This window comes from Ambystoma mexicanum, chromosome 2p (genome assembly GCF_040938575.1).
Source record: "Ambystoma mexicanum isolate Mex_15411 chromosome 2p, UKY_AmexF1_1, whole genome shotgun sequence".
Classification (NCBI taxonomy): Eukaryota; Metazoa; Chordata; class Amphibia; order Caudata; family Ambystomatidae; genus Ambystoma; species Ambystoma mexicanum.
Genome location: NC_090923.1, coordinates 1,301,304,468 through 1,301,330,262, shown reverse-complemented (window position 1 = coordinate 1,301,330,262; position 25,795 = coordinate 1,301,304,468). Strand labels below are relative to the sequence as shown.

General features: G+C 42.8%; 1 protein-coding gene across 3 annotated transcripts in view; it reads right to left on the bottom strand.

Annotated features, from left to right (window-relative positions):
• The window catches only part of RSPH10B (radial spoke head 10 homolog B), a 765,802-nt gene that overhangs the window by 599,139 nt on the left and 140,868 nt on the right, over positions 1 to 25,795 (bottom strand). For all 3 annotated transcript variants that reach the window (XM_069645637.1, XM_069645638.1, XM_069645639.1), the window contains exon 5: positions 22,618 to 22,791. In XM_069645637.1, coding sequence (XP_069501738.1) covers positions 22,618 to 22,791 — 174 coding nt within the window. The remainder of the gene's footprint in view (positions 1 to 22,617; positions 22,792 to 25,795) is intronic.

Below are 25,795 nucleotides of genomic sequence, written 5' to 3'. Positions count from 1 at the left end.
TACCCCAGACAGAGTGGCACCACTTTGGAGGGCTTCTGTGGAGAAGCCCGCCAAAAGTGGAACAAAGGGCTCCACTTTGGGCCAGAGTTACAGAGGCGAACGCCAACGCCATTTTAGAATCAAGTTTTGGCAAAAAGTCCCAACCGGAGTTATAATAATAAATATATAAACCGGCGGTATGTTTAAGGCTACCGTAAATAAATAATTAAATGTGTTAGCCTAAAACAATGGGAAATCCCATAGGGAAATATTCGCGGTCGAATATAAAAAGTAGTTTCCACTGCCACCAGCCAAAACTCGATCAGGGGGGACGGAGACGTGCCCCCTCGACTAACAGACCCTGGGGCAATCGAATTGCCCCAGCCAGTACGTCCACAATATGATGGTTTGTACTGGTTCTGTTCAGGATTCAAGACTAGCAAAGTCTTTGGTGACTTTACATGCCCTGGGAGACAGTAGTCAGTCCCAGGGTATGGAGTCTATGTTGGGGAGTCCCTAGGACACCCCTGGGTCACGGCACAGAGGGTGCTGTGTAACCCACATCACAAAAATACATGAGGCCCTATGGAGTAAAAGACCCCATAGCCCATTCAACACAAGGTTTAACCAAGAAAACACACTTCAACATGTCCAAGAGTGAGGGTAAAAGAGTCTCACTCTTGGCAGGAGAAAAAAAGAAACCCTAGAAATCCAGCAAAGCTGCTGGGGGACTCACTAGGTAGGGAAATTCAGCCTAAACAGAGAATTCTCCCTAACAGACTTGATCAGTTATAACACACCATATCTACAATACAGTTTTGACGTATTTCATGCAAGTCAAAACAAGGACAACAGAGTACCAAATCTAATCTGTACTCCCACTTTTGAGCATAAAAAACATTTGACTGTTTCAAATTATTTTCTTCGGTTTAAAGTTGTTATGGTGTTAAAACAGTAAAATTCATGTGTCCTTTAGGGAAAAAGTGGCTAGACCAATCACTCTGTGATTTCTAGCTATGTTCTTGTCGACACCTGTTTCGGCCCCTCTACCATGATGTGTTTTTCCAGATGTTCTTGGTCAATTTCTATTGGGCCTTCATCAGGACGGGACTTTATTTGATGTTTGAGTCAATTACATATAACCCCAATTGTTCAGAGCAACCACTCTAACATACAAACATAAAAAACCACTAAGTAATACAACCTCTGTTGAGCAACTAACTACTTTATTTCTACCTGTGATGCAAGCTACTGACTTTATTCTTGTTGTGTGAGATGCAGGGCAGGCTGTCAATTACTTTTCGATTCAATTTCTTTTGTTTAAAAGGCAGGCAACAGCGTTTTTCCGCTTTCCTAAAAGGAACAAAGACCCTTAGTTACATGGCCAATTACTTCATCTATCCACAAAGGGTCTCATCACGAGTTGGGCGGTATCTCAGCAGTAATATTGCCCAACTGTAATAGCATTAGCACCAGCCGGTCCAGCGTTATTAGCGCTGGATCACGTGTTGGGCGTTAACAGTGAATACCTATTCCCCATTGGGTCCAATGGGGCATTTTTGGTACAAATACTGTGCAGTAATACCGGCAGTAATTGCACAGAAAACAGGATGCTAAATGGGATTTTCACCGCCAGCAAACAGCTGGAGGTAAAACAGTCCATATAGCACCCAACTTGTGATCGGGCCCGCCCTTAAATGCAGCGGTAATACCTTTACCGTAATACCACCGGGATATCGCCCAATGCAATTTGCGCCGGATCACGAGTTGCATGGAGGTCAGTAATTACCCATTCCCTGCAATAGCGACGCAAACAGCCAAAAATGGACACAAAATTGTCATATTTACCTTCAGCAAAAAGCTGGAGGTAAAAATGCCATTTTCGGCCCAACTCGTGATTTGGCCAGCCCTTAAATGCAGCAGTAGTACCGTTACCGCTGCATGTAAGGATCAGGCCAAATTCGTGATGAGGCCCAGAGTAATCATTTTCAATTACTGACCTTGTAATGGAGAAACTTCTATTATAAGTTCTGATGCCTTTGATGTCGCTGATTATCTTTTTTGAAATGTTCTTTTTTTGGTATGGTTTCCAAGGATTGGTATACAAATAAGATTATTGTCCGTTCCTGAAACTTCCTACCATTCATTTAGCATAAACCCTATGCATGTTATACTTCAGGAGATTTCACTCATCATTTATAATGTGCATTGTCTTTAATTGCACGTACTGCATTTCCCATCAAAACAGGGCCAATGTACAGAGACCCGGGTCATAAGACTATGTATTTATATTTTGAATGCCTTTGATGCTCAAGTTATTGGAGGAGTTATTTTAAAAATCTCCACAAGCTCCTCCCCAGCAGCTGCCATTTTGCAGAAACCTTGTTTACTTGATACTTTTACTACCAGCTGTCACGATATCAGTGGTCAAATTTCCGAACTTGATTCTGACTTTCGGAAAACACAGTATTAGGTCAAATGTGCTCACACATAATGTTGTCTAAACAAAAAACTTCTGTGTGCAAAGTTAACATTTCATTTCGAAACGCGGCTCTTACATGCATCTGACTACTCGATAGCGCTGCGGTTCTCTGTTGGCGCTCTTTCCACGCAGCATTGTTTCCACTTGTTAAGGTGCTCGACAACAGGACGTGGCAATATGCATAGACACCCAATGCGTGGTGTCTTGACCCAGAGGCCATTTTAGGAAGGGCATTTTCGCACTTTTCCATAACCAGCAAGTAGGGGATGCCCATATCCAATAATTGTATTATATTGTTGGCTTTGTATCGATGTTGGAATTAAAAAGTGAAGGTGGAAATCAATTTAAGAATCAAAAAATTGAAGGATCAAAAGAATGGAACTCGTGTGGAGTTCTTGTCTTGATTCTTTTTTTTCAAATTACTGCGCTCTCACATCCTGGCTATGTCCTGATATGTGAACTTAGGTTTGCATTCACAATGTTGAACAAGTGACATCCCAAAGATTGCGAGTCCTCTATACATAGAGTAGCTTGCCGAAGTGCCTTTACTGTAATTGCTCGTACACTCGAGCAAACAGGGATAATTACCATGATGGAAAAAATATTTCTAAAACAATTGTTTATTATTAAAAAGGACAAAGAAGTGCTTGTGGCTCTGTAGTACCTTATTGTCCAGCTAGTGCACATTCAAGCAACATTCTTTAAGGACGATTTATTATTTATTACTGCATAAACAATCCCTATTCTATATTGGTGTTCAGACTATTTTTGACTGTGTCTAATTTATAAATCCACTTCTGTTTTGCTTTCGGAAGCAACAGATCTCCATCGCCTCCTCTAGCTGGAGCTTCAATGGTCTGGATAACAAACCACAGCATTTCTGATGGCTTATGTTTATATTTCACAAAATGTGCCATCATTGGTTTTTCCATCTACTTTTTTTTTAGACATGACCGATGCTCACATATACGTTGTCTGACTTCACGTATCGTTTTACCAATGTAAATTAGGCTGCGAGAGCATTTATTTAAAAAAATTATTATATTTATTGCATTTTAATAATTTTTACAACAAACCAAAACCCTCCCCACCCCTATACCCATATACCCCAATGGATTACCGCCATAAAACCCTTTACATGGTACATTGGACATATTTCACAGAGTCATTATACATCACGAAATGTCAAGAACACGCAAGTGTTGAGGACAGTATTGAAGATTAAAATCAGATTGAAGAAATTCAAGCACCTCCGACCATTGGTATGAAAATTCCGACTGTTCACCTTGTATCCTTTAGGTAGTCAGTTCCAATGCTACAAAGTTCCAAATTCTATAATACCATTCCGTGATCAACAGTGGATCTTTGGACTTCCATTTTTGAGCAACCCCCAATAAAGCGGCCATTTGGAGCATCACATATGTTATGCATTTTTGCTTTCATTACTACGCATACTAGACTCAAGAATTAAGAGTAATTTCAACTTCAAGGAGCCAGAGTTCAATGAGCCAAACATTTGTTGCATTGATGCATCAATATCTACCCAGTATCCCGCTAGAACTGGACAATGCCACCACACATGCCCCCAATCCCCAGTTGCCCCACATTGTCTCCAGCATTGATCCGGCAGGGTAAATTAGATTTTATGGAGACAAGCTGGGGTATAGAGCCATTGAGTTAACAATTTGTACCAAAATTCTCGTAATTGTATAGAACGGATGAGTCTAGGAATGTCTATCCACAATCCCTCCCATTCCCTATCCATGATGTGTTCTTCCAATGTCATTTGTCATCTTGTCTTGTAATGTGGCGAAGGAATAGGAGACGACTCATTCATTATACAAATAAAAATACAAATTATTTTGTACAGATTCGATATTAGGGCCTTGTTACCAGAATTTGTAGTAACATATTTTTCAAAGAGAGTTAACTCCCTACTTGCCGCATGCGATAGTGATGGTGCCAAGATCCAATGTCAGACTTGAAAATATCGAAATTGCTCCATGTATGCAAGGCCAAAATCAAGGTTACACTGAGAAAATGATTTAAGTTCCCTACCGATAAACAAAATCACATATTTTCTGACACCCTGCTTGCTTCTATTTGGAAGAGGCCAGAGAATCACAACCTGGACTAAAGGTGGGGTTAAAGAATATGGGAGAGAATGGGGAGGGAAATGTTGTAAGACTATACTTTTTGGCCGCAAGATCCCATACCTCTTCTACCAAGTTCGTAATTTTACTCCTGTGCAAATTAGGAGGGTGATCTTTTTTAGAGAGCCACAGCGTTTCACCTATTTATGGTCCCCCAGTGCATGTTCCATCTGCATCCAGCATTTCTCACCATCCCCGTCCCACCAATCCCTAATAATACGAAGTTGTGCAGCCTGGTAACATTTTTTCAAATCTGGTAGGCCCAATTCACCTTTTTCGATGGGGGTAGTCAAGACTTTGTATGCCACTCTTGGAGGTTTATTATTCCAAATATAACCTGAGATTTTTTTTACACAAAGATTTAAACCATGTGGCTGGGATTCGAAGTGGAAGTGCCTGGAAAAAATACAAATTCTTAGGAAGGATAGTCATCTTTATGACATTCATCCGACTGAGATGGGTTGGAAAACTTATGGTCACACATATATACATTTACAAAACAGCATTCATCTGTGTAGACAGCAACTGTAGGCAGCCACACGCGTGAGCATACATGAAAGTAATTTTAATTGGGGATGTCAAACATATTAGAAGACAAACAGACTAATACATCAACAGATAAAAACGCACACAAAATAAAAGTACAGTATTTTGTGTCAGGGAAAATAAGGCAAGGCTACAGGTAACAAAAAGCCAGAAAGAGAACGAACACAAAAGATGAGGCAACTTAATATACTTTCTGATCCTAATACACAAGTTATACAAAATGGCTAAAATTAGACATTTGATGAGATAAAAAATGTCGACATGTTTCGGCCAGTAATCAGATGGGACAGTTTCTCAAGTGTCCATACAGAAGATAAATGTAGTGGCCATCTTCAGGACAGGACATTTCTTCAAGATGAGCCTTATGAACAACTTACTATTGGCGTCAAAGATCTAAAAAGATGTACATATATACACAATTAATCACGGAACAACAAAACATTGACTAACAAAATAGGACTGAAATGTCATTAAATACATAAACTCTAATGTATACACAAAACTCATGTTGGCTGTCTATTGTATTCCTCATATTGCAAAATACATGTAGATATACTATCAATATTTGTCCTATAGACAAGCTAGTTTTAAATCTGTGCTTGCCACAGAACACAGTTAACATACCCTCGTGTGACACATAAGAAAGATCACACCCTTACCAGTACCTCCTGGGTCGAGTGTGATCAAAAGATAAGGACAAAGCCATCAATGACTCCTTCAGGGACAAAATTGTCACACCTACTGCCTGATTAATAGTCATCTAGATGATTCATGGCGCAGTCAACATAAATAGATGAAAAGTGGCCAGTCATTCCAAATTGGTTCTTTTTCCTATTGGTATTACCATATATCATGTTATTACTACCAAGGGCAGTGCTCAAGAAAATCGGGGCACAGAACAGTTTTATTCATGCACAGGATAGCTTACTTCTGAGTGTCGCCAGGTAGGTCATACACGAAACTGGAGGGAAACTCTAATAAACATCATTTAGGCATCCAGTGTGGGACTAAGAAAGACGTCGTAGCGTCAAATTCGCAGGGTGTCCTAAATCAAATAGAGAAAAAAACGCCGCGATTTAATCTGAGAGTCCTTTTGGAAGAGAATAAACTTTAATGAAGGCAATGTTTCTGTATACCTTTTAACACAAAAGAACGGCGTCAATCCCAATTCGTGGCGGCTAGATGCGGCAAGAAATTAATACCGGCGTTCGAACACGGGTGAAATTAAGCCTGTGTAGTCGAGGACTTGCTGTCCAATTCCTGTGTAGTCGATCTGCAAAATGCAGGACACAGAGAATTAATCAAAAGCACAGTATTAGCAAAGTCGGACTTGTCACTGTGAGCGGGGTAGAATACAGGAGCTTACCTCTCACTACTCGGTTATGAACCGAACGATCCTCTCGCCACAGCCGCGATGCAGCAACTAGTACAACCGGTCGTCCAGAGGACGAGTTTAAATACGTCTCGACATCGGCACAACGGCAGGCGGAGACTCCTTTATTTAAAGGTACAGTGTATCAAATACCTCGCAGAAAGCGAGGTCTTGATCCACACGTCAGTGTATGATGGTATTGGGAAAACTATTAAACAGGGGCCCCGCGATGGTGTGGGGGTGCCATACTGGGATGTCCACAGCGGTAAAAGCAACTTATGAATAAAAAGTCAACCAAGTTCTGTGTTTGACAAAGGGTCATACTTATTTGAGGTGCCCCAAGCTAACATAACGAAAAAGGCGCACACGGCCACAGTCTGACCAATCAGGGAGAAGGGGGATCGAGGGGAGGGAGAAAGGGAGGAGGAAGGAGCGGGGATGGGCGTGCAAATGTTCAGCACCCTCACATATGGTCACAGGTATAATCCGAATTATGTGATTAAACTGTTCCATTCCACAGAGGAATTCAGGCCATGGCTGACCATATTCAGATTGTATATCAGCCTTTGTTCAGCTAAACTCAGAGCTAGATCTCTATTACCTCCTCTAGGGGAGGGCAACATTTTTTGAATAACAAACCATTTTAGATCGGTGTAATTATGCTTTGCAGCAATATTGTGAGATACCAGAGGTTTGTTCTCGGTTTTATTCTTCAAACACGACCTGTGTTCACAAATTCTGAGCCGTACAGCACGGCTGGTTTTTCCTATGTTCAATAAATTGCACGGGCATTTAATGCCATAAATAAGCCAATCCGAAGCACAATTGGAAAAGGATCTTAATTTCCATATTTTGCCATTGAGTTCAATAGACTTGCAATTGGCGGTTAAAGCACAAACTGAACAATGGCCACATTTAAAATGGCCTACTACCGGTGGAAGATTCCACAAGGTAGCTTGTGATGTTGGTGGACATATGGCTGGATAGGTATGGACCAAAAAATCTTTTACATTTTTTTGACGTTTGAAAGCAAACCTGGGTTGAGCGGGGCAAAACTCTTCCGTAGTCAAGATATGCCACTGTTGTTTGATTACTTTGCGTAAAGCATTACTGATGGGGCTGAAAGTGCTCTAGCCGCCACGAATTGGGATTGACGCCATTCTTTTGTGTTAAAAGGTATACAGAAACATTGCCTTTATTAAAGTTTATTCTCTTCCAAAAGGACTCTCAGATTAAATCGCCGCGTTTCTTTCTCTATTTGATTTAGGACACCCTGCGAATTTGACGCTACGACGTCTTTCTGAGTCCCACACTGGATGCCTAAATGATGTTTATTAGAGTTTCCCTCCAGTTTCGTGTATGACCTACCTGGCGACACTCGGAAGTAAGCTATCCTCTGCATGAATAAAACTGTTCTGTGTCCCGATTTTCTTGAGCACTGCCCTTGGTAGTAATAACATGATATATGGTAATACCAATAGGAAAAAGAACCAATTTGGAATGACTGGCCACTTTTCATCGATTTATGTAGACTGTGCCATGAATCATCTAGATGACTATTAATCAGGCAGTAGGTGCGACAATTTTGTCCCTGAAGGAGTCATTGATGGCTTTGTCCTTATCTTTTGATCACACTCGACCCAGGAGGTACTGGTAAGGGTTGGATCTTTCTTATGTGTCACACGAGGGTATGTTAACTGTGTTCTGTGGCAAGCACAGATTTAAAACTAGCTTGTCTATAGGACAAATATTGATAGTATATCTACATGTATTTTGCAATATGAGGAATAAAATAGACAGCCAACATGAGTTTTGTGTATACATTAGAGGTTATGTATTTAATGACATTTTAGTCCTATTTTCTTAGTCAATGTTTTGATGTTCCGTGATTAATTGTATATATATATGTACATCTTTTTAGATCTTTGACGCCAATAGTAAGTTGTTCATAAGGCTCATCTTGAAGAAATGTCCTGTCCTGAAGATGGCCACTACATTTATCTTCTGTATGGACACTTGAGAAACTGTCCCATCTGATTACTGGCCGAAACATGCCGACATTTTTTATCTCATCAAATGTCTAATTTTAGCCATTTTGTATAACTTGTGTATTAGGATTAGAAAGTATATTAAGTTGCCTCATCTTTTGTGTTCGTTCTCTTTCTGGCTTTTTGTTACCTGTAGCCTTGCCTTATTTTCCCTGACACAAAATACTGTACTTTTATTTTGTGCGCGTTTTTATCTGTTGATGTATTAGTCTGTTTGTCTTCTAATATGTTTGACATCCCCAATTAAAATTACTTTCATGTATGCTCACGCGTGTGGCTGCCTACAGTTGCTGTCTACACAGATGAATGCTGTTTTGTAAATGTATATATGTGTGACCATAAGTTTTCCAACCCATCTCTGAGGTTAGAGTAGTGAGGGGTAAGCAATTCTCCAGTGCCAGTTCCCTGACACACTTATATATTTTCTCGTCATTTACCCCAACTTTGAGAATTGCTCCCCCGTTAACAAAAAACGTTGGGATCTGGCCTACTTTATTAGTACATTCATCCGACTGAGCCATGATATACCCCATTGTGCAAACGGTGTCGCGATCAGTCTCAGCAGAGAAGAAAGATTAGCTTCATACATGCCCACCATGTCCGGGGTTATTACTACCCTCAATAGTTTAATCTGCCCATGTGCCCAGCCAAACTGAGCTTGCGTGCGAAGAGTAGACACTGCGGCCTGGGACAAAGATGTGGGGCACTGCTGAGAGGTCAAGAAGAACAAGCGCTGTTCATCCCTCTGAGTCTGCTGTGACTATGAGGTCATCCTAGATAGAGAGCAGTGTGGTTTCTGTTCTGTGACACGGATGGAAGCATGATTGTATAGTTCCTAGGAGATTGTTCGATTCCACAAAACCTTTGAGCTTTGAGTATGCCGTGCAATCAATGAGCTTTGCCAATGAATCGGGTGCTGAAAATGGGCCTGTGGTTGATTGGGATTGGTAGGAGAGGGTTGAGGGAATCTTTTTTGCGAAGAGGTTTGAAGGGTTCTCGGTGAGGGGGTCATTAAGAATGGACCTCGACAGTTCTACTGCACAAGTGGAGCCGTTAAAGTAGGGTGCCGCAAAGGGACCTAGGTGCTAATTACGGTACCGCAATTTGCAGTACCGTACTTAGCGCCTTCCCCAGTCCCATTGAGCCCTATGGGGCGAAAATGGGAATGGGGAAGGGCCATGGTGAAATGGGGAAATACCGCCCCGCCAACCTTGGAATGGGGCGGTATTTCCCCATTCCACCATGGCGGACTTGTTACAACACCGGCACCAACCATGGTGCTATTAGCGCCATGGTTTAGCGCTGGGGTTGTAATGAGGGCCAAAGGCTATCAGACACTTCTTATTTGAACAGGTTCTCAGTTCCTCAATAGCAACAATGTTTGTCTTGGTCAGGATGATTTGCCACTCTGATAACTCAAAGAAATACAACTTCTCTACAACAGCATTGCACGGCTCTTCCTCTAGTACCACTAACAACATAAAATGTCTCTGTTAGGACCACCTTGTAGCACTCCTTCAGCTTCCACCTGGCCTGCTTCCATGGCAGGGCTACAATCTCCAAACATTTGCCATCAGGATATACTCCCCTGCCCGAACAGCTTTCAAAATAACAAGTGCTTTTGTGGTCAATGTCAACTGACAAGAGGTTACAACAGCTTCACAGTATTCAACAAATTGCTGCTTCAAAACTTTCAACCACTTTTCAGGGAAAACAAGATGCACATTGGTGCTCTTTAATACTCTTCTGAAAATGATGCTCCTCTCCTTCTGGATACCTTTTCCCAGAAGGGCATACTTTTTGCCAATCTGGTTTCCCCCATTATACAAGCAACCAAAGAGTGACAGGGGTAGGGTCTCTTCCTACCTCTTCCCTGATTTTGGCAATATGTGTTTATCCCAGCTTGCACTATAGGTTGTATACAATATAGGCAACAAGTTTCAGAGCTTATAGATCTTGCATTAGCCCCCTTCTGCTGTTAGCAGCATTGGCTAGATTGTGTTTGCCTTGGTTTCAGTATCTCTTGGCTTGGGTAATATTTATTGACATTAACTTTGAACAAAGTTGCCCCCTCAGGTGGCTGGGTTTTGCACAGACTCACACATTTAAGGTTACAGTCATGTGGCTTTGATATAGTTGACTTTTGCTGCTTTTCCCTAGTTCGGCATTCACAATTAACTTGGGAATCACTTTGACTCACACGCGAGTGCTGCTTCTGCTGCTTTGCAATAGTTTCGGTATTCAAAACCATTCTCTGCACTACTTTTGCTTCTACACGAGCCAAAGGTCTGCTTTCAACACGTGAGCAGGGACAGAGTGCTCCAAGGTCACTGACAGCTTGTGAACTCACCAGATAAAACGTGCGCCTCTGTTCCCCTCGCTGCTCACAGGACTTCTGCCGTTTTGGCTACTCGCAACCCTGCAAACTGCTTAGTTTAGTCCACCTTCGTCCCACGACACTTTGGAGCTCCTATCGCTCCTGAGGCCCTCTGATGCTGCCAGCCACCGGAGACAGCATTGAGGCCCTCGGGTGCACGCCAGCCACCTAAAACAGCCTCCTGCACGCTTCCCGCTGCACAGCCTCTGCAGAACAGATCACAAGGGGGAAAGCTTTCCTCCTGCACGCTCTCCGCTGTGCAACCTCTTCAGATTTCTGGGGGCACAGACCCGCTCAGGAACTGCAGCTGATATCTGTCAAGTAGTGGTCCCATCGTCTTCTCTCTCCTACAGGTTCTGCATGGGCTGCCAGCACGAACCAAGCTGCTTCTGGCTTCCTCTGTTCTTCACCAACAACGCCAACTCTTTGCCCTGCACCTGAGGGGGCCTTTTAAGCCCCTCTCTTTCCCTCAGGTGTGGGTCATCTGCATTGATGAACTGACCACTCCTAAAAATTGTACCTCTTCAGCCCTCTTCTTCGTCCTAGTACTAAGGTAATTATGGGACTTGAAGTCCTAATGGAAAAATTAGATTACATTTTTTATTTGTTTTAGTTGTTACATAACAACTTTTTCAAATCAGAATTTTACAGTAAGACGTAACATTTAAAGTAACTTGATTGCACATTTGCATTTTTACAATACAAAAGCAATTCGGCATGATGGCTGGTAAGGTGCAATCAATACTTGCAGAGTATTAGGATTAAGATGCCACAATGTACAAAAACAAGAAAAAAGAAAAAGTTTACACAGGAGGAATCAAGATTTATTTCTAGTTCATGGCAGTCACAAATTTTTCCAAGTGATACACAAAAGTCCAGCATAACACGAATTTTACACATTTTAGAGTTATTCAGTTACATCACAAGATAAAAAGAGAACAAAATAACACATTGAGGGGATTTTGTTCTAAAAGACAACTTAAAACATCAGTGTAGTTTTACAAGGTCAGAAAAAATTGTCTTTTTAAACTATGACGCAAATACAATCTATACATAAAACACAGTAAAAACAATAATACAATCTATGCAATCGCTTACATAGCACATAACATTAAAACATTAGACAAGGCTGACTTTGACACTTAATTGTAATTGATCCAGTGAGTGTGAATTGCAGGAATTTATCATTCTCTTTTGTGACTCTTTTGTCACAGGTTTCCTCCCTTCTCACCTGTCTATGTTGTTTGTTGGAGTTCTTCGATGGAGTCTTCTTACGCACAGTTCGGGTCTTGTATAACCCTGTGCGTGGGTCCTCGGGATCCAGCGTGCGTTCAGCGTCCCATCTCCTGGGAACGTTCAGATGTCCGGGAAAAATCGATGAAACGGCGAAGAGTGCACTCGGGGAACGGGTGCACGGGGATCCGGGATGCAATAGAGGACAAAAAAGAGGAGGAATGAAGGAGAAGGAATCTAGGGGCACCGGGAACCAGGAATCAAAGGATATAGCAAAAGCGAACACGGCAGCACACGGCTAGCCACGGCAAGCAGTAGCGTTGAGACACGCAGGGCCGCAGGGGCGTGTCCGCTTTATGGAATGCAGTGCGTACGGCACGGAATCTGGTAAACAGCATTCCGCGTTCGGCGACCATGTTGGGAATACTGCTGAGTGCAAGGCCCTATGGGTCAGGGACCAGGAAGTCCAGAAAGGACGCGTCTGATGGTTCATGACAGCATGCCTCCTCCGAAGGCCTGTTCCTCTGGGTTTGCCTGGGTGTATAAGGTGGTACCTTTGAAGTAGTCTGGGGGCATTTAGGTTTGAGACTGGTTCCCAGGTGTGTTCACTGGGTGGGTACCCTTTCCACTAAACCAGATACTGTAGCTGACCACATGTGTACCTGGAGTCACATATTCTGGACACTTCGTATTCTAGCTGGTCATGGACAACCACAGGGGTAGATCTTGGAGCAGTCCGGGAGGTCTGGACGTATGGTTTCATTAGAGACGTGTGAAACACTGGGTGGATCCTCTTCCAGGAGTCTGGTAGTTTGAGCCGGAAGGCCACTGGGTTAATGATTTCCTTTATGGAAAAGGGGCCATAGTATCGAGGAGCCAATTTATTAGGTCTTAGGTGTCGAGGCAGTAGTTTCTAGGATAGCCAGGCCTTATCACCCACTGCATAGGAAGGTCCTGGTCTTCTTTTGGAGTCTGCATAGTGCTTGATGTTAGTTCGGGCCCTTTCGAGGTGTTCCTTGGCTTCCTTGTGTACGTTGATGAGGGTTTCAATCCAGGAGTCGACTGTAGGAACTGGTGTAGGATGTGGAAGAATGGATGGTAGAACTGAAGGGTGGAATCCTTGGCTGGAGAAGAAAGGGCTGGTTTTGACAGCCGAGTGATCCGAATTGTTGTAGGCAAATTCATCCACAGGTATTAAGAGTGACCAATCGTCCTGGACCTTGGTGGTGAAACAACAAAGATACTGCTCCAGGGTTTGGTTCACACGTTCAGTAGCTCCGTTGGTCTGTGGATGATAACCTGAGGAGAGGGCACGTTGGATTCCTAGTATACGGCATAAGTGTTTCCAGAATTGAGAGATGTATTGAGGTCCTCTGTCTGATATGATCTTGGAAGGGAGTCCATGAAGTCGGAATATGTGTTCCAGGAAGATTCCAGCGAGTTCTGAGAAAGATGGTAGTTTATACAAGGGTGTAAAATGAGCCATGTGCGTGAAAAAATCAATGGTAACCATGATAGTTGTGTGTCCCCTGGAAGGTGGTAGTTCCACAATAAAGTCTGTAGCGATGTATTCCCAGGGTCTTGTTGGTAGCGTTGGTTGTTTTGATTGCAAACTGCACAGGCTTGGATGTACTGCTGGACGTCAACTTTCATTTTTGGCCACCAAAACTGTCTTTGTATTAAGCGGAGAATGTTGGTAATGCCACGATGTCCAGAATGAAGGGTATCATGACAGAGGCTTGTAATCCTTTGTCGCAGTCTCTGTGTGGGAATGACCAGGCCATTATCCTTGAACAAATACCCGTCCTTTGTTTTAAGATTCCATCGATTCTTCCCAGTAAATTCCTTCCAGATCTCAGAGGACTGGGTTTGAATCTGAATGTCTTCCAGGAGAGTGATTGCTTGGGCTACAAAAATTGTATGGGGAAACATCTTTGGGAAGGATCGATCTTCAAGAGTTTCATAGTTGGGATGTCGGGATAAGGCGTCAGCAATTATGTTGTGTGTTCCAGGAACATGATGGATTTGGAACTGGTACTGGGCAAAGAAGAAGGCCCAACTGGCTTGACGGCTATTCCTACATTCCAGGGATTGTAGAACTTGAAGATTCCGATGATCCGTACGGACCTGAACAGGATGTTTTGCTCCCAGGAGTAGATGGCGCCACTCTGTGAAGGCTTGACGGATGGCTAACAGTTCCTTTTCCAGAACAGAATAGTGGGTCTCGCTAGGAGTTAGGGTTCGCGAGAGATAAGCGATGGGGTGTTCTAACTTGTCCTCAAATTCCTGCTTTAGGTCTGCTCCGATGGCGTAGTTGGAGGCATCCGTCTCCACTAGGAAAGGTCGATCTATGTCAGGTTGAGCCAGGATGGGGGCTTGTGTAAACTCCGACTTCAATTGTTGGAACGCCTCGTCTTGGGCTGCTGTCCAAAGGAAGGGAGTATCCTTCTTCAACAATGTAATGATCGTTTTGAACTATCTCCGAAAAGGAAGGTATACATTTCCGGTAGAAGTTGGCAAGCCCCAGGAAGGATTGAATCTGTTTCACAGTAGTTGGAACAGGCCAGGATAGTATGGAATCTACTTTTGAGTGGTCCATTCCAATTCCTTCTGGACTAAGGACAAATCCGAGATAGTGAACAGTAGAGACATGAAAAAGGCATTATTCGGGTTTAGCCAGGAGCTTATGTTCACGTAGCCGCTGTAAGTCTGCCTTAACATGCTATTCATGCTTAAGATGGTCCTTGGAGTATATCATTATATCGTCCAGGTAAACTATGATGAAGAGGAACAGCATATCGGAGAACACACGGTCCATAAAACGTTGGAAGACCGCTGGGGCATTGGCGAGCCCTAGGGCATAACCAGATATTCAAAGTGACCAAAGGGTGTTCTAAAGGCCGTTTTCCATTTGTCACCTTCCTTTATACGGATCAGATGGTAGGCATCTCTGAGATCCAATTTCGTGAAGACTACAGCTCCTCTCACCGCTTCTAGGATATCTGAGATTAAGGGCAATGGGTAGCGGTCCTTGAGGGTGCATTGATTAAGACCACGATAATCAAGACAAGGCCTAAGCTCCTCAGTATCTTTCTTGGGAACAAAAAACAACGAAGCTCCCGCCGGGGATTTGGATGGTCGTATGGTGCCATTTTCTAGGTTGGTATCCAAGTATTCTCGGAGGGCCCTTTTCTCTGGTTCCGATAGGATGAACATCCTTCCAAAGGGAATCACTGCTGAGGGTTCAGTATCAATAGCGCAGTCTTCAGGTCTGTGAGGGGGTAGGGCTTGAACTATGGCAGTTGAAAACACATCAGTGTAATCCTGATAGGCCCTGGGGACCTGGATAATATTTGAGACCGTGAATGGGCCTTGCTGGTCTGTCAGCATACCTTCAGAGGATCTTGACGAGGAATCCAGGGATAGACAGTGAGACATACAATGTTCGGAGCCAAGAAACAAGGATCCTGCTGCCCAGTTGATGTATGGGTTGTGTTTCTGTAACCAGGGCATACCCAGTACCATTGGATAATGGGCAGATTTTATGATGTCAAATTTGATCATTTCTTGATGATGGTTTATCGAGAGCTGGATCTCTTTGGTTTGCAGGGTTATTGGTCCTGAAGAGAGAGGTCTTTCTTCGATGGCCTCTACAGGTTGCATGATGTCTGAAGTTTCATATGGAATGTGGTGCGTAGTGACCCAATCCTGATCTATAAAAATCCCCATGGCCCCACAATCCACTAATGCCAGAATGGGGTAAGTTTCTTTCTTGGACGGCGATACAATGGCCTGCAAGATCACAAGGTTGTTTTGTCGAGGAGAGTTCAAGGATGGAATAGATGTGGAGCAAACATCTCTCTCCCGAAGCTGTGCTCCATCTAGGATCGGGAGCTTGTGTTTCCCGAACGCCGTGGAGGGTCCAAAGGACATTCTCTCACAAGATGTTTATCTGAGGAACAGTACATACACAGCCCGGTGTGAATCCGTCACAATCTTTCTTGCAGGGATATGGCTCTGCGGAAGGCCCCCAGTTGCATGGGTCCTGGGTCTGTGGTCGGGGCAGGAGTGGGTTCGGGTTTAGAGGAAGATTCTATAGAGGTCTTTTGGTAAGGCATTTTTGTTTTCTTCTTTTCTGCCTTCCTTTCCTGGATACGAAAGTCTATTTGTAAAGAGAGGTCCATAAGAGCCTGGAAGGAACCTGGGCGAGCTACCCTGGCTAGCTCTTCTTTTATCTCTTCGTTTAGTCCTCTCTGAAATAGGGTAAAGCAGGCCTCCGAGGACCAATCTGCTTCCTTACCAGTTGCTTAAAGCGTGTTACATAGGTAAGCATATCCTGGGACCCTTGTTGGAAATCCAATAGACGTTCTTGGGCACTGTAAACCTGTTCTGGGTGGTCAAACATGGTCTTCGGAGCCCGTACGAACCCATCATAATCATCCAGGAGGGCATCTCCAGAATTAACTAAGGACATAGCCCAGGTTAATGCATTCTCGGAGAGATGCGAAATCATAAAGCCCACCTTTGCCCTGGGGGTGGAAAAGTAGTAGGGCTTAAAGGTAAAGTGCACTAAACACGAATCAAGGAAGCCAGGAAGGTTCTTTGATGAGCCATCATATTTATCCACTACTCCGCCCAGCAATACACTTTCCTTGGTCGTGAAATCACGTGACAGGACTAGTTGTTTTAATGCAGCATTCTCGGCTTTGAGATTCTGAACTTCTGTGGTTAACTCTTGCATGCCGCGCATGAGGTCTTGAACTGCAGCCTCCATGTCGGTATCTGTATCAGTTTGTTGGCGTCTCAATCTGTCACAGGTTTCCCCCTTCTCACCCGTCTATGTTGTTTGTTGGAGTTCTTCGATGGAGTCTTCTTTCGCACAGTTCGGTTCTTGTATAACCCTGTGCGTGGGTCCTCGGGTTCCAGCATGCGTTCAGCGTCCCATCTCGTGGGAACGTTCAGATGTCCGGGAAAAATCCAGGAAACGACGAAGAGTGCGCTCGGGGGAACAGGTGCACGGGGATCCGGGATGCAATAGAGGACAAAAAAGAGGAGGAATGAAGGAGAAGGAATTTAGGGGGACCAGGAATCAAAGGATATAGCAAAAGCAAACTGCGGCAGCACACGTCTAGCCACGGCAAACGGTAGCATTGAGACGCGCAGGGCCGCGGGGGAGTGTCCGCTTTATAGAACGTAGTGCGTACGGCGCGGAAACTGGCAAACAGCGTTCCGCATTCGGCGGCCATGCTGGGAGTACTGCTGAGTGCACGCCCCCCTGGGTCTGGGACCAGGAAGTCCAGAAAGGACCCGTCCGATGGTTCATAACATCTTTTGCTAGCTGGGCATAGCTACATTTGTACTTATCACGATGAGATTATGTATTGTCGAGGCACACACTATGAGGGACATTTCACTAGGGTTCTAGTTTCACTAATACTGGCAAGATTTGTGAAATACAGAGAGGCAATACCCTTGCTTAGATCACAAAGATATAGCATCTTGAAGATTTAATGATGAGATATATTTTACTGTGTCAATATTGAGGGCTATCGAGGTGGCATTGAGTATTCTTGCCCACATTAGATCTTCAGTTGGTAGCCTAAATTGACTTAGATATTTGTAGAAGAATTGATGTCTCTTAGGGGCCAATTGAGGACATTCAACAAATAGATGTTTCAAGGATTCTTTTTTGTTTGCATCTTTGCAAAATCTTCAGGAGATGTCGGCAGCAATTTCCTTCGCCCATGAGGCCTTCTGTATTTTGGTCTGCAACAAGTTAAATCACAGTCTCAGCAATGTCATTGCATACCGTGAGTCTGGTAATTTGAGTAGATATTGGGCTGTGCTATTGTAAGACTTTATTTGGAAATGTCCTTGATGGAATGATACGCATGTTTGACATTTCTCCCATGTATTGCGCCAGTCCCACGCCCATAATTTCTTCTTTGCTTTATCTGGGTCTTCTTTAAGCAATTCGACTGAAATGTCCGCCTTGTCCATGATATTAAGATAATGGGATTTCCATGCGAGCAAGGGGGCAGAATTTTGGTTGATCCATGCAGTGGCTATCACCGGTAAGAGTGTCATGGCATCGTTGCTCGCAATTAAACATTTCCTCAAGAGACATAAAGCTTGCCAAATTATGGCAGCTCGTAGGGATATCAGGCCCAGTTCAAAGCGAATCTTCGCGATCGGAATGCTTTGTGGCAATAAGATTCTTTTCCAATACAAGCCTTCATGGGAGGACCAATTAGGATTGTTTCCCGGATATATAGCTTGTGCACCATATGACAAGATTGGGACAACTTTTTGTTTGTAGTAATACAAGGCTGGTGTAAAGGTGATTCGGCAAGACGTTTTTGAATAAGGGTACTTTGAGACGCCAATGTGCGTGTTCTGGCTTTCAGAATATTTATATAGGGGAGTTCAGATGGGTGATTGCTAATAAGTTGGCCCAAGTATTTAAATTCGTTGACAACGAGCATGGGCGCCTTGGCCAAGGTCCAAATGAATTTACTTTTACGGGCAGTGGCACATGATTCCAAAACAATGGATTTGGCGACATTAATTGACAGGCAGGGAAGTCATTTAGGGGTTGCTATAGGTCGCAACTGCGACCTCTGAGGTCTCCCTTGCTACCCCCTGTGGTCTCCTTTGCAACCCCTAAAAAAAAAAAAAAAGTATTATTCTTTTTTTTGTAATGCAAGCTTCTGGGCTTTGGCCAGCACCACGTGGCTCTTTACTTCTGGAGTGGCTGGCTTCCTTGTTCAGACATCTTAAAATAAAGAAAGAAAAAAAAAAAAATAACAGGGGTGCCACAAGTCTCACACTTTCATTACTGACCCTAAATAAGAAAGAATAGGAATACCAAATAATGTGTCTTTCTGGAATTCTATACAATAATTGCTAGACTCTTTAAAGGTTCATTTAAGGCACACTACAGGGGGTGAGAGTCACTGGTTTAGTCTGTTCTTAAACACCTCCACTCAGCCTTTCGTCCTTCTGAGGTTGATAAATGAGTATCAAGACAGGTTGAGTGATATTGGGTGTATATTGTTTCTATATAAAGCGCTTACGCGCAAGTGCTATATAATAACACATCATTATCATTTGGCCATGGACGTCTGCTTGCATTCACAGTAATTTGGTAATATGGGTCTATACACACTGATCCTAACGATACATATGGCGAGCCATTCTTGTATGAAATATATATCACATTATAGTGATATTGTAAGCATATTTTTCCTCGTGTACTTAGGAACAATGCTATGTGATGCCACTTCGTGTTTTGTCAAGGGTTGAAAGGTTGTGTTCCATTGCTTTCAGCGATATCACTTTGGGGTGGGTTTTAATTACATCACTTACTGTGATGTCATCAGAGGTCAAGGGTCATGTGATGTCACTTCCGCTAACCCTGGGATTTTGGTGAAATGACATTCCTGTTGACAGGCCATCTATCTTAGTATAGTTTTCCAATGCATCCAGTTTTCTTTGGAGGCCAATTTGAGTCTGATCAATTAAAACAAGGTCATCTGCATAAAATAACCATTCGATCCTGAAGTGACCAATTTTGGGGGGGAAATGTACGAATGGTTTCTAAAAACACATAAATATCTTTAATAAAAAAGATAAAAAGAATCGAGGCTAAAATGCAAACTTGCTTTAATCCTTTAAAAGTTGTGATCGATTTAGACAATAATCCATCCTTATTTAACTTCACCTGGACCGTGGTCTCACTATATAATTGATGGATTAAATTTATGATGTGAGAGCGACAGTGTTCTGCATTCAAATTAGACGATAATTTTTCACTTGAGATGGAATCGAATGCCTGTTTAAAATCAATAAAACCCAAAAAAAACAACAGTTGTTTTGCCAGCATCGCTTGTTTTTTAATAGTGGGAAGAAGAAACAAATGTAATGAGGTTCCTGCACCTTTGACAAAGCCTGATTGATTCAGGTCAAATAATTTCTCCTTCTGGATCCAACAAAATGTTCCCAGGAATATCTAGCAATGCGATGGGCCAATAGGTCAGCGGGTCAGATCGATTGCCTTTTTAAAAAATTGGAATGATTATTGACGTTTTCCAAGATTTAGGAATAACTCCTCTGTGAATGATATTGTGTAAAAAAAAAGGTATTTAAGATCACTGCCCACTCTTGCGTTGTGATTTTGATGTTCAATTTGTCAGGCCATCTGGGCCGGGTGCTCTTGAAGGACTTAGTTTATTAATTAGTGCTTTAATGTCATCTTGGTCAAAAGTAAGGGAAGCCAGGTTTGTGGGAAGTGGATAGGTGACAGGTGGCTGATTATCAGGTTGTTCGAATAGTTAGAAAAATGCAACGCCTATTGTTGCTCGCTGACTGCGTTAATTACGATTGTGGAAGATGCGCTTTTTGGGTTAAAAAATTCCCAAATTTGAGCTGTCGATGTGTTGGTTATTGCAGATAGCATGGATTCTCCAGCTAGCTGTTGTTTCAGAGCAAGGAGCTGTTTTATGGCATTTCTTTAGTGAGAGCATGCTTTTTTTTGCATCTACCTGATTGAGTCATGAGTACTTGCGCAGATCTTTATTTAGCTGAATTTTGAGGATGTTAATGGATGCATTGTACTGATGTTTTTCTCAAGAGTTGGATAATTTGATTTGGTGTTGGTTTCAGATTAAGAGAGTCGGTATAGTCACTTGAGTTGGAGTGTTCGAAGAGATAATTCAACTGGGGTTTCAAGTGGTCTATTTTCGGTATCGTCCATTTGATTCGATTTCACCCAGCATTAAGCGCCACTGGGGCACGGTAGTACAAGCCTGTTTTAAGCGTGTTTGTGCTCCACTCTATTTCTAGGATATTATGGTCACTCGAGGAATTTGGAGTCACGCAAAATGAGGCAACTCGATTTAGTGCATTCGTAGTAATAAAAACAAATCTAGCATAGATTTAGACATTCCTCTTTCCCAGGTGGGCATGGGTGGAACGTCACCCTTGATTGTGCCATTTAACATTATGAAATCACGATGCTGCATCCAAGTTAGCCACGCCGTTACACAATTTGAGGGTGATTTATTAGTATTAGGTGGGTAATTCATATGAAAGTCTCCCGTGATTAGTGTTAACGATGAGTGACTATCCATTGCTATCAAATTCAACATTTGTTCTACATAGTTCATAAAAGCTAGATCTGCGACGGCGATTGGATTCCAATAGATGTTCAGGAATGCAACCTGTGGGCTAAAGGGAGAATCCTCGTTATCAGATGTTAGCCTAAAAAGTTCTATTCCTGGATGGGGAGAGGCCCAAGAGTGAAAAGTAAGCTCTGATGTTAGTTTGGCTGCAATTAATAAGCCTACTGAGGGATGACCTTTTGGATGCTTATAGCCGGAATCCATTCAATTTGAAAATTGGGCCACAATGGTTGTGTGGTGATCCACGTTTCTTGCAAGGCTATAAGGTCACATTTTTGCAGCGGGTTATCTTTAGTATTCAACAAGTGAGAGAAGCCTCTCGTGTTCTAACTGGCCATAAGAACATTTTGGGAAGTGGATGTTGATTGGCGCTAGTGGTCTGTTTGCATATGAGATTGATCAATTGCCTTCATGAGCCAGGCCGACTTAGAGCGTGTCTGGCTCGGCACCTCGTCCTTAAAGCGTACCTCACGGTGCTCTCCCTTGTTTGTAAGGATGTAAATAATTGCTAGCGGCTGGAAATGTAATGTTTGTGTTCTTGTTTTTATCGGATGGTACCGTTCCTGTTCCAATTTGCTATCTGGAAAGCCTTGGTGCTGCCATGAGGGAGCAGTTGAACATCTATGCCCCTCATCCTGAGGTCGAGTTATAGGGGGTAGTATGATCTTTTTTCGTAATTCTAAACCAGATTTACCAAGTTTATCTTTCAATTGCCACAGTAGATCTTTGACTATTTGAGAAGGAATCTGTAACTCGACCCTGTCAAAATTATGATTATTTCTATTGTTTTACAATAAGCCATTAGAAGAGGGGGGTTCGGTGAAAGTTGAACATGGGGGTTTCCCATTCTTCCGGAACTGCTTCCCCCCTCATGTGATCCTCCCGCAGAACACCACCCCCAGGTTCAGGATCAGAAAGCGTCTGCCTTTCCCTGGCCACATCAGAAGGGTCCCAGGCCAGGTTTCCTGGGGGAATCATTGCTGATTCATCACAAAGGCTACACGATTAAGGCAGAAAATATGAAGTGTATGCATTACCGCATTGAGCTATGCGATTAATTTACCCATGTATGTTCTAATAATGGTGATAGGATTGAGATTTGCACAAGAAGTTGAGAAAGAATCTAAGAAATTGTAGGACAGGTCAGCATATGGAAATGTGTCTCCATAGCACACAGTAACACTGAGCACTGCATTGAGGTTTAAATGCTAGAATCAAGAAGTATTGTACAAAACATGCATTTACCTTTCCATGTCTTTTCTTCTCATTCCATTGTCCAATGTACGATATCGGCCGAGTACCACATTTGTACATGCCAAATCCATGTCTCATTCCATCTTTCACCTCTCCTTCATATTTGCTGCCATCAGTCCATGTGTAAATCCCATGTCCCATCGGGACATTCATGTAGAAGTCCCCCTAAAAAGATTTAAGAAAATCACAGACATAAATATCACCCTGAGAAATAGATCAAAATAAATATGTTATAACGTTATTCCACCCAACTCACAATCGAAAATAAACATTCATTTGCCTTTTATCGCCTCATGGCATATGTGTTTTCCTACTAAAATAGCTTTCAAATGCTTAGAAAAAACGGTTAATAAAAAGATGATTAGAAAGGTATCACTGTGAGGTGGAACATCTTAGAGGCCATATAATCATAAATGGAACTACTATAGAGACTGATACATGACAGAGGTTAATAGAAGGTTAGATTTATTTGTGCAGGCAAGTAAAGTGGATAAAAAGTGAAAATTAAGGTTAAATGTATCTCTGTAACAGTGATGAAGGCAAAGAACCAACTGGTGTAGGGGCAGTTCACAAAGTCTACATATCAGTTTTGGAAAAGCGGCTCCTCGGGTTCACACAAAGTTTGTTAGTAAACTTCAATCAAGAGTCAAAAGAGTCAAATCTTGCAAAAGAGTCAAAGGTCTAAGCACAAACAATCACTCACAGTTCTAGATCCGCTCTCTATTCTTGAGGGCTTAGGTCTGTGAGGCAACGTCAGATGAGCAAGCGTTATGTTCTCCCATGTCCATCATCGTTGCATTGTCAGGCAACCATCATTATAGTCTCTGCCAAGGGAACTAACTTGGTAGACTTGAGTATTCCCGTTAACACCAAGGCTCAACCACAGGAATGCCCTTGGCACCCTCGGGACACACTTGGTTTGCAGTTTAATGCTTTGTGACTGCTGGGCAAGTTAGCAGAGTACTTTTTGGTAGGCTCGCTACTCCCACAAGGTCTGGTTGAATTATTACTGGCTAGCTTAGATCTTACTTACTACAAGGTAAGGTTTGAAGGTGGTTACTCCCCGCCAATTTCTGACTGCAGGTTATCTAGGTTTTGCCAACCTGACCCAATCATCCTTGGCACAACAAATGAGGTGATAACTGGAAAGTTTTGAATTAATCTTTACCCCTGGAATTGTGCTGAGAAATCCTCCAGAGCATTGTTCTTCAGCCTTTCAAACCATTACTGGAAGGGGGAGGCCATATGCAAATCAGGCTTCATCCAACACCTAACAAAGCAGTCTTGCCCGAACTTCGTTATCATAACCCTTCTACACGAGGCCACAAACAACCCAAGACATGTTTCGGTCTCGTTGGGCATCATCAGTGAGGTATACTTTGGGTCTCCAGGCGCAGCAAGCTTGGAACACAAGTCTGAGCCAACCCGCCCCACTCGGGGTGACTTAAGCAAAATAGAAGTGGTGATGTCTGTAAGGTTTTGAATTAATCTTAAGATCTGGTATTGTGCTGGGCAATCCTCCAGACCGTTCTTCAGCTTGCCAAGTCATTAAATAATAGGGGAAGACCATATGCAAATCAGGCTTGAACCCACCCTAAAAGGGGCAGTTCATCTCAAACTGCTTGGTCACATCCCTTCTGTTTGAGACCACAAGCAACCCGAGACATGTTTCTGCCAAACTGGGTGTCATAAGTGGCGTGTACGTTGGATGTGTACGCCCTGCAGGTTCGGGACCCACGTCTGGGCATAACCGTCCCACTCAGGGTGACTTAAGCAAAACAAAGGTGGAGGCACACTCCTCTATTAATATCTCTACAATCTTTCAGTCTTCCTTTATACTAGATTTGTATTCAAGTTTTTCACCCCTTTGCAGATAATTGTTATCACCCCTCTCCAGAATGTTCTCTGTATCCCATTGTCCCCAAGGAAGTGAGCAAAAATAACAGTGGAAAAGAAGCTGAGGTAGATGAAAGGAAAAGGGATTGGAAAGGAGATAAAAACAGGCAGGAGATGCTAGAGTTACAACGTACGTGTTTTATACACTGGTTGCTTTGATTCTTTATCTAGGAAAGTTCCTAAACACATTGGGCGGTTTGGTCATTCCTATCAGCTCATTCCTACATGCTTTTCTGGGTGAGTAAACTGAAAACCATTGTCAATATTATTTATTTATTTTACTATTAGCTTATTTATTTGTCAATATTCCTTAAAGCTCTACCCATAAAAACCCGGTTTTCACAAGAACCATTGAAATCTAGTAAAAGACAGTATTTTGTAAGAGGTAGAAAAATGTTGAGACAGGTAGGGTATATTGCGTATCAACCAAGATGTTGCTAATATTTAAATACTAATCTGAGGAGAAAGAGTTCATAGGGCCTCATTAGAGGTTTGCTGGTATCTCGACAGTAAATGCCCCGAGATACCACCAAATGAAATGACTGTTACCGCACTTGGTCCGGCGGTATTACCTCCAGATTACAAGTGGCGGTGGCAGTGTTAGTCCCTATTTAATTGGAGTCCATAGGACTCAGTGGGGCCTTTTGGCCAAATTCCACCAGCAGTAATTTTGCCAAAAGTCGGGCAGAAAGTTGATGGATTTACCTCCAGCTCATGGCTGGAGGTGAATCCTCCAACTTTCCACCCAACTCATAGTTGGGTGGTGCGGTAATGCAGAGGTATATGTAATACTGCCGCAATGAGGCCCCATATGGTCAGGTTTCAAATATCTATTCATGTATTTTCGAGGCTAACCGTACAAAAATTACTAATTTCATTGAAGCTTCTTCAAACTGGTAATTCAGGAGAAAAACAATCCTTTCCTTTTAGTTCCGGATCTGTGGCCTTCTCACGATTCTTAGGAGAAATATTATCTCTGATAACAAGGAAAGAAGTAGTAATATACTGCTTCTTCAAACTTCGGGCAGAGCTACACATCCCATCCACAACCTCCTTTATTAGTTGGAATTAGTTGGATTTTTTTTTAGGTTGAGATCTTCATTCGAAGCATGATCAATTACCCCCTCGCCTGTCCCCTCTGCCCCTCAGGTAGAAAAGCTACATACGTAGGGCTGACAAACTACTGCGCCAACAAAGAGGCAGGGCAGATATTTCAGTTACCCAATCCTGGTCCTGTACTACTCCTTTCACAAGCTGAAAAAGCAAGTCTTTC